Source organism: Vulpes lagopus, chromosome 10, assembly GCF_018345385.1.
Source record: "Vulpes lagopus strain Blue_001 chromosome 10, ASM1834538v1, whole genome shotgun sequence".
NCBI classification, from domain to species: Eukaryota; Metazoa; Chordata; class Mammalia; order Carnivora; family Canidae; genus Vulpes; species Vulpes lagopus.
In genome coordinates this window covers 108,398,350-108,409,980 of record NC_054833.1, presented here as the reverse complement: position 1 = coordinate 108,409,980, position 11,631 = coordinate 108,398,350, and the positions used below count along the sequence as shown (strand labels likewise).

At 58.7% G+C, this 11,631-nt stretch overlaps 3 protein-coding genes across 4 annotated transcripts; all 3 read right to left on the bottom strand.

Moving 5' to 3' along the window:
• Positions 1-76: 76 nt before the first annotated feature.
• On the bottom strand, positions 77-3,887 carry CTRL (chymotrypsin like). The gene is made up of 7 exons (XM_041769870.1): positions 2,142-3,887; positions 1,394-1,497; positions 1,218-1,297; positions 1,020-1,101; positions 671-851; positions 451-584; positions 77-362 (listed from the first exon to the last, which is right to left on the bottom strand). The coding sequence occupies exons 1-7, from the start codon at positions 2,203-2,205 to the stop codon at positions 201-203; spliced, it is 807 nt and encodes a 268-aa protein (XP_041625804.1). The 5' UTR covers positions 2,206-3,887; the 3' UTR covers positions 77-200.
• Positions 3,888-4,034: 147 nt separating this feature from the next.
• On the bottom strand, positions 4,035-6,753 carry PSMB10 (proteasome 20S subunit beta 10). 2 transcript variants are annotated; one of them, XM_041769868.1, is made up of 8 exons: positions 6,371-6,691; positions 6,056-6,143; positions 5,876-5,973; positions 5,625-5,765; positions 5,284-5,399; positions 5,115-5,173; positions 4,328-4,479; positions 4,035-4,205 (listed from the first exon to the last, which is right to left on the bottom strand). In XM_041769868.1, the coding sequence occupies exons 1-8, from the start codon at positions 6,424-6,426 to the stop codon at positions 4,094-4,096; spliced, it is 822 nt and encodes a 273-aa protein (XP_041625802.1). In that variant the 5' UTR covers positions 6,427-6,691; the 3' UTR covers positions 4,035-4,093. The 2 variants fall into 2 exon arrangements, with proteins under 2 accessions (XP_041625802.1, XP_041625803.1); XM_041769869.1 differs by lacking the exon at positions 4,328-4,479 and having other exon boundaries at positions 6,371-6,753.
• Positions 6,754-8,266: 1,513 nt separating this feature from the next.
• Positions 8,267-11,582, bottom strand: LCAT (lecithin-cholesterol acyltransferase). The gene is made up of 6 exons (XM_041769867.1): positions 11,292-11,582; positions 10,478-10,634; positions 10,285-10,400; positions 10,110-10,205; positions 9,790-10,014; positions 8,267-8,862 (listed from the first exon to the last, which is right to left on the bottom strand). The coding sequence occupies exons 1-6, from the start codon at positions 11,437-11,439 to the stop codon at positions 8,288-8,290; spliced, it is 1,317 nt and encodes a 438-aa protein (XP_041625801.1). The 5' UTR covers positions 11,440-11,582; the 3' UTR covers positions 8,267-8,287.
• Between the last annotated feature and the right edge of the window lie 49 nt (positions 11,583-11,631).

Sequence of the window (11,631 nt, the reverse complement as noted above, 5' to 3'; positions counted from 1 at the left end):
AGATGTGGGAGCCCGGGCTGGGCATGGCTACTCTGGGAACATCTGACTCAGTGCCTGCCATGCCAGAAGTCAAAGTCCCAAGTGGGGAGCAGGGCTCCTGAGAGCCTCTCCTTTCCCTTGAAAGGACAAACAAGAATACACAAGAGGACAGAGCATGGAGTCTTTATTGGATTGAGATGGGGAGAGGGCCTGTGGTAGGCTCAGTTGTAGGCTATGACCTGGCTGATCCAGGTGCTGAACTTACTAACCCGAGTGTATATGGCAGGCTGGCGCACATTGCAATTGGTGGTGCCCCAGGAGACAATGCCAATAAGCACCCATGTGTTCCCCTTCTGGCAGACAAGAGGGCCTCCAGAGTCTCCCTGCGGGAGGGAGAAGAGAAAAGTCAGCATGGTGATTAGGGGGTGCCACAGGGCAGTGGAGAGGGCAGGACAGGGTGCCGATGCTCACCTGGCATGAGGAGGCCCCTGAGCCACCTGCACAGATCATGGCATCAGTGATACGTGAACCCCAGTACTGCCTGCACTCATTCACGGTGACCAGAGGCAGAGCCACCTGCTGTAGACGTGCTGGGGTCACATTGCCTGTGGACCAGAAGGGGGTAGTTCGGCCCTGGATGACTTGTTCCCATCTTAGCCACATTACCCAGATCTCTGGCCCAAATTCCTACCCACGCCGCTGAGGCGTCCCCAGCCAGTGGTGGCACACTTGAGGCCTGCAGGCAGCTCCTCATCTGGGGAAGCCAGACAGACTGGTGAGATGCGCTGTGTGTACCGGGCTGGGGAGGCCAGCTTCAGTAGCGTCAGGTCATTGTTTAAGGTGGTGGGGTTCCAGGAAGGGTACGTGATGGCCTGTGGAACCAGGAAGGACCCATATAGGATGGTGGTGGGCAAAGGCCCCGCAGGGTTGATGGTTGTTGAAGGGGCTAGCCTAGGGCATGCCCTGAATTCCTCATTCCCAGAGCCCACCCACCTGCCCTGTCCACTCTTCCTTTCCATGTCTGTAGCCCAGACACTCACCTTTGAGATGGACAGAACCTGCAAAGGCTCAGCATTGGATGATCGGTCGTACTCGCCCAGGACAACAACGTGGCGGCCAGGGCTGCAGTCAGAGTGGGGTTGTGCAGCCACAGGGAGGGCAGAGTGACAAGAGGGGCATCCAGGGGAACGAGGTGGGGAGAAGTGGGCTGAGGGGGCGGGTAGAGTGGGAGTACTCACATGACATTGCAGTGGGCAGCAGTGACCACCCAGGACTGGCTGATGAGGGAACCACCACAGAAGTGGAAGCCACTTTTGTCCTGGGGTCAGTGGTCAGAAGTAGGGGTGGGCTCAGGCTAACCCTACATGAAGCACCTGGGACCCTGCCCCACCCTCAGGGCTCAGGGTACACGTACCTGCAGGGACACCTGCCAGGGCCAGGAGCCGGGCACTGCATTCTCCCCGTTGACAATCCTCTGGCTGAAGCTCAGGACTGGCTTGATAGCAGGAATGCCGCAGCCTGGCCATTGGGCTGGTGAGGACCTGCTTTCTACACCCCCACCCACCTCTCCCCACCTCCTGGGTGCCCCTGGGCTCTGCCCCTCAGAGAGGTCCGAATCGAGAGGGCTTGTCACTACCCTTTCTCACCCTGAGCACCCCTAGGTATCTTGGTTTCCCATGTCCTTACCTGTGTCTAACCACCCCCCAAATTCTGTCCATTCTCTCACATGTCTCTCCACCCTTCCGTCCCATTATTCTTCAACTTTACTCCTACCCTCCAACTCAGACCATTTTTCTCCCTGACCCCTGGGATAGTCTCCTTCCTGGCCTTGCCACCTGCTCCAGGCCTCAACAGCCAGAGGCTTCTCCCTAAACTACATGTCCAACCTCTACTTCTCAGCTTTTTCAACCATCCCTGGCTTCTAGCTCTGGCCTGATCTCCTGTCTCATTTGTGAAACCAGCCCCTGCCCACCTCTTGCACACACATACCCCCCACACGGCCCCAGCCCTGGCATATCCTTTTTCCTGTACCCACTCTGTCCACCTGGTTCCTTCCAGCCAGCCCAGCCCCTGCCCTGAGCCCCTGGGCAGGAAGCCTGGGCTGGTTTGGGGAGCCAGGTTGCTTTAGGGCTGGTCATCAGGGCTAGTCCAGGCCCACTCACCCCAGGAGGAGCCGAGGAGGACCAGGCTAAGGGTCAGACTGAGCAGCAGCATTGTGGCAGGCATGAGGCTGAGAGCTGAGCCTGCTTTTATGGTTCTCTTTGTCCTTGGGCAAAAGTCCCAGGCCTGAAGCCTTGGTCAGGAGGATCTCTAGGCTAAGGTCCTGGACCCAGGCCTGGGCTTTATCAGACAGAGCCCAGGTGTGAGGTTCTCATCTCCACTCCCCCAAAACCTGGTCTCTGATTGGCTCCTTGAACCACCTCACATCCCTAAGTATGTGCTAAGTAGCAAGGACTTGTGTGGACTGCCTGGTGGCTGGGATCAGGGAAGTGTCTCAGGGCTGGCTGGGGCACCAGACTCAGAGAAGCCTGCTCAGTGCCTGATGGGTGGAGGGAATGTCCAGCTGTGCCAGCTCTGCTGTGGAGGGCCAAGGCCATGCAGCCAGGACAGGGGTTCCAGCAGGTCACAAATCCTAACAGCATTTCAGTGATTTCTCACCAACCTGGAACAGGAGTCGGTTTTCCTAGAGAGATGGTATCTCTCCTACCAGCACATAGTGTGTCTGGACCCAAAATTTCATCTAGCTCTGAAGCCCACACTTATTGATGAGAGGACACCTGAGAGGGACCCTGAGAGGAGGGTAAGGTGTGAGCCCTTGGTGACTGGCTGACCCTGAATGGAGGTTATGGGTGTAAGGGTGGCAGCCACCAAATCTCTGACAGCCTCCAGGCCTTCGGGCTCCTGTGGGCAAGTTCTTGGTGTCCACAGCCCATCTGTTATAGAGTTCAAGGCTGAGCCTGCACTGAGGAAGAGAAGATAGCCCTGCGTGCAGCTGCAGTGGGTAAGTTGGCTGGGCTCCTAGAGGGTGTGGGGGCACCAAGGGACTCCAAGCTTCAAAAAATAAGATGAGTTAATGGTTGAACAAGGGATGGAGGAATAGAAATGTGATCAAGCAAATATAACAATAATTGTAAAGTCAGTTGTGGGTATACATGTGTTCAATGCAGTTCTTTCAGCTTCTATGTTTAAAAATCTTCATAATAAAATACGGGGTGTGAGGGGGCACAATCAGTGGCCCGGGGATGTCCAGCTCAGAGACGATGCTCCCCAGGGAGATTCTAACAGATTCTAACAGTTTCGAGGCTCTGGTGGAAACAGCTGTTCTGAAGGCAGGATGCTCCTGCCTGCACATGGCACCTAGGCTGGCCCTCAGTGGGTGCCCAGCAAAGGTCTGCTGGATAAATGTGTCATGTCATCTCTCTCTGCATGAGCTCTAGGACTCCTGTCAGCCCAGCAAACTTAGGAGTCCCCCACCCCCCCACCCCCGCCCAGTCACAGCTCAGCACGTTCAAAGAGAAGGCCTGTTTGGTGTTAGCACCTCAGGGTGTGCCTGGTCAAGGGAGGGGCTCCACGGGTACAGGTGTTGCAGGGGGGAGGAGTGTTCTGTGAGAACTTGCCTTTGGAGTCAGGGAGCAGCTCCTTTACCAATACTCAGGGCTGACTCAGTGAGCTCCACGGGGCCGTCCTTGACCGAGGGGTGTGGGGTTTGCTGTGGGACGCTGATGAGCCAGGTAAAGACTCTAGGCGGGGGCAGTGCAGGGGGCCTTCTGGGTTTCACAACATTCCCCGGTGGACTAGAGGGCAAGAGCAAGGCACTGGAGCAGCAGGGGACCTCTGCAGTGTGGAGTCGGGAGGGGGCTCCCCTCCTGTAGCTGCCGTGCTTGCTAGGACTGGGGTTCCGGAGGAGTAGATGCCTGAGGTGATGGGTGAAGCCACCTGTTAGGCCAGGCACTGGAGCCACAGCAGGGAGTGGCACCTGCAGGTGTACATTAGCCAGAGTCCTGAGGGCTGCTTGTCCCCTCTCCACCCAGGAACGACACAGCCATCTGCTTAGGTGTTTTTCTATTTTCTATGTTTATTCCTCCTTGTTCCAAGCCCTAAGCATCATCCCACTTCACTCCACCTCCATTGCCTGCACAGTTTCCTCCAGCAGCTCCAGGGTCAGTGGCTTCACTGTCTGGGACTGGACTGCTGTTGTCCCAGGGGCAAAGTAGTGCTGGCTGGGTCTGCGAGAGGGGAGGGACAGCCTCTCAATTTGGGCCCATCATATAGTCCATCTTGCAGTCCCCCATTTGCCCTGCTACTGCCTCATCCTCCCCAGTGGTCTCCCCATTTCCCAAGTTCCCACCTTTCTGTGGGCTTTGTGGGGGAGCTTAATGTTCTCAGAAGTTTGGCGCCGGTCCCCGTTATCACACATGCATCCACACTGCCGCCGGAGCCGAGGTCACCCAGGATCCCAGCAGTGACGGCTTCCACTAGCAGCTCCTGCGCAGCCTCTAGCTGTGATGATACGTGTGGGGGAGACCTGCCGGACCCTGCTGGCGCCCTTCAGCCTACAGCTTACAGGTTTCTGCTCATCTCAAAGCCCAGACTATTTACCATTTGCTCCTACCCAGACCCCTATTCCCTATTCCCCCAGCCAGCCCAGACTCCCTTGCCCTGGCCTCTGCCTCGTTCTCTCCAGAGACTGTCTCACTGCCCCATGTTCACAAACTTCTCTTACACTTACGGTTCTGCTTCCAGGATTGTCCCCCCAACCAATGCGTCTCGGTCCCCAAACTACCAGCTCGCTGCTCTTTTACTTCCGGGCCTTAGGCGCCTCTGAAGCAACACCTGTCATCCACTTCCATCCCACCTCAAACAGAATCGGGACTCCAGACCCCACTTGCCGTTCCCGCCTCCCTCAGCTTCACATTGTCCTGAGCTTTGACTTCTCCAGGCAGTTCAAACTCTGGCGCTGATGATCGTCTGCTGGAATAGCACTACTTCATTCTGATTCCACTGGCCCCTCAGCCTCCACTCAGTCGTCACCTCCTCCAAGAAGCCCTCCCTGACCTCTAATCCCTGTGTGTTACCCCAACTCCTGCGTGCGCTTCCCGTCAGTGAACACGTGGTGGGGGACAGGTGTTGCTCACCGTCATGTTCGGCTGGAACCGATCCTCCAGGACCGCCAGCGCGGCGTCCTGGCCGGAACCTGCGGGCAGGAGGGGCATCTGAGGTCGGTCGTGGCCACCCAGTCGCGGGACGAACGCAAGGCCAGGGCCGCAGGGCCAGGCCTGGCAGGGAAAGGGGAGAAGCGCTCACCCAGGGCGGTGAAGGGCAGCCGGCTGTAGGAGCCGTGGGGGTGCACGCTGTAGAGCTGCGGTCCCGAGAAGTCTACCCCGCCCACCAGCAGCGACGCGCCCACGTGGCCCCGGTACCTGGCGGGGGAGTGGGCGTGGTCAGCCCCGCCTCCGGGCCCGGGCCCCGCCCCTTCCTGTGGTGGCGCCCGGGGCAGCGCCGCTCCTTCCGGCCGCCGGCTCCTCCTGGGGCGGCCCCTTCCGGTCCCGGCTCTGGCCGCCCCGCCCCCCGCCCTGCCCAGCTCCCCTCAGTCCTGCCCCCCGGCCGCTCCCGTCCCCGGGGCCGCCTGAGCCCCGCCCCAGCACCGGAAGAGGGTCTGGCGCAGAAGGCGCGTGACCGTGGTCACGCGGGGCTCGCGGCCCGTGGACAGGGAGTGTAGCTCCATGTTGGACGCCGCCATCCGCGTGGTCATCTCGGCGTCCGCGGCTACTCCAGCCCCACAGCAGCTGAGAACGAGTGGAGGCTCGGTGTGGGCGGGGCTCGGAGAAGCGGGGGCGGGGGGGCGGCGGCGGCAGGGTTGGTCTTGAGTAGGGGGTCGGGGTTGGGGATTTCTCACTAGATTTTGGGGGCGATGAAGTGGATCTTCTCGCAGTTCTTATCCATCACGACCGAGTCGTTAGTGGCCCGCGTATCCGCGCCCAGGATGACTCCATCCTGGTGGGAGAGGGTCGCTGGCCCAGTGGCTTTGGATCCCCCAGCAGCCCCTCTAAGCCCCCAGGCCCAAGTCCCTGCTCACTCGGAATACGAGGCCCGCGATGGTGGTTCCGGTCTTGTGTGCATGAGGGATCCGGAACCCCGGGAGGACGCGTTCTAAGGTTGCGTTTCTGGAAACGGAGTGGAGTGGCCCAGGTTGGGGTTCTGGGGCCGCATCACATCCTCCAACTACGTCCCAGCCTCGCCCGCCTCTAGGGGCGGGAGCCTGGCAACCCAAGTCGCCCAACACACCCTGCCGCCCCTCCACCCCCACCAGGAATAAAGGCCCTGGAGTGTCGGTGCCCGAGGCCTTCGGGGAGAGCATAGCAGCTCAGCTCTAGACCATCACCCCCATCACCTCTGGCAGTTCTCGAAGGAGAAGCCCCGTTGGGGCTCTAACGCCAGCTTCAGCATCTCCAGGTGGGCAGGGTGGTCCAGGGGTTGGGGGTCTCTGTGCGACCAGCGCGGAGCAAGAAAGGCCCAAGCCGGGTCCTCTGTCCCGCACCCGCCTGGCTGGTCCGGGGCTTCCTGGTTTCGCTTTCACCTTTCCTGAGCTTGGCTGGCCCCTTTCTGCATCTTCTTTCACTTTCACCTTTGCCTCTGGTCCCAGGCAGCTTGTCAAAGGGGAGATGTCCTCGCCTGGATTTCCATCCTGCTCCCTAGTCCTCAGTCTGTACAGAGGGACAGACAGCTCCATCTGGGTCAGGCCTGGGTCGGGGGATGTTAGCAGCTCCTCGGCCTTCCAGCCTGAGCCCTAGCTTTGCGGATCCCGATCCCAGCTCTGACTTCAAGTCCCTCAATCCTGAGGCTGTCACACTGGCCTCCCGACAGCATCAGGCATGGCTGCCTTTTGTCCTTTGGCGCCCTCTCTCCCTCAGCTCTTTTGTTGCCTTTGCCTCCTCCCTGAAATCTGAAACACCAAGGCTCTATCCACCGTGGTGACACATGGTGACCTTCCGTTCTCCAGTGCTGTCTTCCCTCTCACAAGAGGGGTGCTGTGGGGCTGCCCATCTGGTGGCTTGGAGGCATGCTGGGCTCTACCTGTGGCCAAGCCTTTATTTCACTTCCCAAATGACCCTTTATCTATTGACAGCTTTCTCCTAACTACCGCGTTAGTCTCAGCCAGCATCCTGTCCCCTCTGGATGCCGCACTGCCTTTCCTGGCTTCCCCAAGCTTCCCCCTCCTCAGTCCCCGCCTCGGGCTAGCTTTACCTTCCAGAGAAGGGTCTCCTAGATTGAAAATCTGGTTAACTCCCTCAGCAACTGCATTATTGTTCTTAGGTTCAAACCCAAGTTATAGGGGATCCCTGGGTGGCTCAGCGGTTTAGTGCCTGCCTTTGGTCCAGGGCGCAGTCCTGGAGTCCTGGGATCAAGTCCCACGTCAGGCTCCCGACATGGAACCTGCTTCTCCCTCCTCCTGTGTCTCTGCGCCTCTCTCTCTCTCTCTCTATGTCTATCATGAATAAATAAATCTTTAAAAAAAAAAAAAAAACCCAAGTTATAGCAGCCCACATGACCCTTCTCATCCGGTCTGATCTCAGAATAGGCACCATCCCCTCTGGGCAGCCTTCCCTGACCCCCCAAGACTCAGCCCCTTGGTGCTCCCTAAACTTTTCTCTCAGACCACTTAGTTCCCTTAATTACACCATCATTAGAGAAATGATCTGATTAGGGGCTGTTTCTCCCTCAGATTCTAAAAACTCTTGTGCTTCTGATATCCACTTAGCCCTCAAAAGGCCCTGTCTATGGGGGCTCCTGGGTGGCTCAGGTGAGCATCTGACTTGTGATTTTGGCTCACGGTTTGTGGGATCGAGCCCTGCGGTGGGCTCTGAGCTCAGTGGGGAGTCTGCTTGAGATCTTCTTTGCCTCCACTGCCCCCTCATAAATAAACCTTAAAAAGAAAAAAAAAAAAAAAGACCCTGTCTAGAGGTGGAATCCACTTGCCCTTTTGAGAGTGGGCAGGACAACTCACATCTTCCCTGCCCTGCACTTTGGCTCCAAATGCCTCCATCCCACAGCTGTTTGTGCAGCTACCTCTAGTCCCCCATCCCCCAAGCAGAGGCAGGCTACATCAACAGCTCAACCAGGAGAGTGGGAAGCTAGACATCTCAGGGTTCCCAGTTCAAGCCCAGGCTTCACCGAAGTCCATCCTGCCCTTATATTCCACAAAGCACCAGGCCTGTGGCTACTGCTCAGTGAGGCCTGCTATGTGGACACTAGTGCCTCCTCCCCAACCCACAATACACGTCAAGGCTTAGAGAGCAAAAGAAGGTCTTTATTCAGGGGGCAGAGGCCCTGGGCTGGCAGCTGGGGGTACAGGGGTGTTATGTCGGTAGGTACCCAACAAGATGGCATTGATGTGCTCTAAAGTCTGGTTACTGAAGACCATGTTGAGGTGCTCTGTCCCATGCAGAGGCAGCAGGTGCACAGGCTGTGGCTGGCGGCTCTGCCAGCGGGCACAGAGCTCAGTGCTGCGTGTGGCTACGGTGTCATCACCGTCCTCATAGAGCACCCCTATGGGGTCTGTGTAGGGAAAGCCATGATCAAAGATGTAGGTGCGGGGTGTGGGCAGGCCCACGCCATATAGACAGTACACTTCCACGCCGGGTGCTGGGAGTCCTGCCAGTAGGTCACGTGACTGTAGCCACATGTACCAGCCTTCCTCAAAGTGCAAGTCTGCAAAGAAGCGCTGGAAGTCACGGCCTGTGTAGTTGAAGCTGGGCGTGGAAATGAACACATGGTCTTCGGGCCATGCCTCTCTGGAAGGAAACATCCAGGGGGAGGTCGTCGTTATACGCTGTTCCTCTCTCAGCTTGATGCTGGACATGATCGGGATGCCCTGGTTGTCACCTGTGAACAAGAGGCAGGGGGGTCAGGGAGCCAGGTCTGGCTGCCTCTGGCCCACAACATGCCTCCCATCCCAGTCTCAGCTGGATGCTCAAGCTTGCCCCTGCCCAATCCAAACACTGATTCCAAGCCACAGACTCTGAGCAGGCCTGGCATTCAGTAGGTGTTCAATGTGTGCTTATTAAATGGGAAGCCCTGAAGGCACGTCTGTGGAGCAGAGCTGAAGAGCCTCTAGGGGCTGGTTTCCTGAAGATGGCTGTGTGTGCGTGTAGATGGTGCTGGTGGTTCTCCCTCAGCCAGGTGTCTGCTGGCCCCTGTGGCCCAGAGCTATGTGACAGGGGTCAGAGCTGTGTCCTTGGGAAGGATGAAGGTAGACTGTGTCTGTTTGGCATTTATTGACGTAGTCTGATGAGTGTTTCCCTCCGGGACTGTACGCTCCTGGGAGGAAGGTGGAGTCTGGCTCTGCCCAGCCTACACTTAGTGCTCAACAGGTGGTAGCTGTGCCACTTCTCAGGGAAGGGCAAAGGGGCTTTTAGGATCTGGCCCTGGCTTGGGCACATCTGTCCTCCATAGGCAGATCCCTGGAAAACACCTGGAAGCTCCTGGAAGTAGATGGCAGCTAAAAGCTAAGTGGGCAGGCCCTGAGACCACAAGGAACAGACCTAGGCCCATGTGTCAGATTGCTGGGGTTCATTTCCTCTCTGTTCACTTTCCTTTTGTCACCAAAACAGATTTCTGGCAGGAGTCACCAGGTCGGGCCGGGCTTACGGCTCTCAGGGGCCAGTGACAGGGGCCATGCCTTAGGGATGGTAAATAATACCCTTAGCCTGGCACCGTGAGCAGAAGCAGGAGTGAGGGCAGGCCCGTGGTCAGCTTCATTCCCCCAACCCCAGTCCTCTCATTGACATAGGTGGTCTGAGGCCCTCTCACCTGAGGCCAAGACCAGCATGGGCTTGATGGAACCCCCCCAGGGAGCCCCGAGAGAGATGAACCCATCGATGAAGTGGTCCTTCCAGGCCTGAGGCTGGCGCAGCAAGAAATAGAGCAAGTGTAGGCAACCGAGGCTGTGACCAATGAGGAAGACAGGCTTCCCATAGGCAGCGTGCATCTCCTCCACCAGCCCAGCGAGCTTCCGGTAGTATTCCTCCTGCTGGCCTGCAACGGGACAGGTGGGGTCAGGGTGGGGTCAGGGCCGTGGGGGTCGGGGGCCCACCTGCCCTGCCCCAAGCCCACTCCCTGCAGACACTCACTAGGCTCCAGCCGCCAGTCGTAGGGGGCAGCCCTCACCGTCTCGTCCCGCACGTACCCATTGTTGACCAGATTCTGCACCAGTGTGTGCATGTAACCTGTGGGAAGGCAGCGGCACGGGAGGCTCTGGGACACCAATGGCAGCTGGAGCCCCGCCCTTTCCCCCACTGAACTCACCTGCCAGCTTGTTGTTATCCAGGTACTCGACAGAGTAGGTCTTCCCAAAGCCAGGGACGCGGATCTCTACACCAGGGGCATTGGACACACGCCCAGAGCTGCGGTTGTAGACAACCCTGGGGGCAGGGGGCCATTCAGCCGGCCAGCAGCCCAGGGGCAGTGTGGGGGCCCAGGCAGAGGGGACGGCAGGTACCTGGTGTTATCGATCCAGCAGTCCACTCCAAGGGGTAGGAACATATTGAGATCCAGCCAGATGGTGAAGAATTCCTCTGTCTTGCGGTAGCACATCCAGTTCACCACATCTGGTTTATCCAGCTTGGCTTCCAGCTGATTCCCCAGGCAGCCAGGCACTGTGGGCACTAGCCTTCATTCTGAATTCCTTGGATTCCACCCCTGCCCTCCGCTGCTCACTCCAGGCCCGGCTCCACCCCTTCATCTCCCACACCCTCCACCTCCAGGAACTAAGGACTTGGTCCTTTCCGATCACAACCCCCCCGCACCCTCTCCCCCCAGCAGCCCAGAGCCCAGGTTCCCCTCAGGCAAGGAAGGTGCAGGGGCCAAGGCCACTGACCCCTGTCCCCAAAAGGCAAATATCTAGCCTGGCTCTCCAATTAATGCCGAAGTCCAAGGTGAGAACAAATAGGTATAGGGGAGTGGGGCCTGGGCCTAGGAGTAGGAGGCAGGCCTTGATGGGCCTCTTGTTTTGCTGGGCTGGGCTTGTCCTTGCTGGGGTGGGGGCTGAGCAGCTGTAATGCCCTGGCTGAGCCCTCAGGCACACCCGCCCCCAACTCCACCCGCCTGGGTAGAGGGCCCAGGGACGCCTGACCAGTGTGGTGGGGGAAGGGCTTCATTTCTCTGCAGGAGAAGCATTTGGACCCTCAAACACAGAAGCAGGTATCAGGGCGGATGCAGGGGCAGATGGGCCTTGGCAGGTCTGCTACCAGGGGGCTGGGACCCAGGCTCCCTGAGGTCTGGCCTGGCGCTTCAGGGGCCTGGCGGGGGCTTACCGAGGATGACGGGCCGTGTGTGGTTACTGAGCTCAGCCTTGGGCGTGGTGTGCGGGGGGAAGAGCACATTGAAAAGCCAGAAGGGGGTGGCAGGGGGGAGCAGCAGCAGCAGCAGCCCCCACTGCCAGGGGGAGCCCGGCGGCCCCATTCCAGCCCTAGTGCCTATTGCCCAGTGAAGCGGTCCTGGGCTGGCCTTATCTAGAGTGGAGGTGGGAGGGGCTCTAAGGCCAGTGGGAGGGACACCCTGGCCAATGGGGGTGGCTAGAGATTGCTGCAAAGGGGCATAGCCTCAGGGAGCCAGCTCTGGGCCTGGTTTCAGTTCCGCCTTCCTCCCTTGGTG

What these genes read in the sequence shown, in the direction of transcription:
- CTRL (XM_041769870.1), bottom strand. Translation starts at nt 2,205, where the DNA reads ATGCCTGCCACAATGCTGCTGCTCAGTCTGACCCTTAGCCTGGTCCTC. An exon ending in CCTCCTCGGCTCCTCCTGGG is followed by an intron (nt 1,498 to 2,141) that starts GTGAGTGGGCCT and finishes CCCAATGGCCAG; the next exon opens with GCTGCGGCATTCCTGCTATC. An exon ending in CCTGGCAGGTGTCCCTGCAG is followed by an intron (nt 1,298 to 1,393) that starts GTACGTGTACCC and finishes CACTGACCCCAG; the next exon opens with GACAAAAGTGGCTTCCACTT.
- LCAT (XM_041769867.1), bottom strand. Translation starts at nt 11,439, where the DNA reads ATGGGGCCGCCGGGCTCCCCCTGGCAGTGGGGGCTGCTGCTGCTGCTG. An exon ending in TGCTGGATCGATAACACCAG is followed by an intron (nt 10,401 to 10,477) that starts GTACCTGCCGTC and finishes CCCTGCCCCCAG; the next exon opens with GGTTGTCTACAACCGCAGCT. An exon ending in CATGCTGGTCTTGGCCTCAG is followed by an intron (nt 8,863 to 9,789) that starts GTGAGAGGGCCT and finishes TCTTGTTCACAG; the next exon opens with GTGACAACCAGGGCATCCCG.
- PSMB10 (XM_041769868.1), bottom strand. Translation starts at nt 6,426, where the DNA reads ATGCTGAAGCTGGCGTTAGAGCCCCAACGGGGCTTCTCCTTCGAGAAC. An exon ending in CTGCGCCAGACCCTCTTCCG is followed by an intron (nt 5,400 to 5,624) that starts GTGCTGGGGCGG and finishes CTCCCCCGCCAG; the next exon opens with GTACCGGGGCCACGTGGGCG. An exon ending in CCCACAAAGCCCACAGAAAG is followed by an intron (nt 4,206 to 4,327) that starts GTGGGAACTTGG and finishes CCCCTCTCGCAG; the next exon opens with ACCCAGCCAGCACTACTTTG.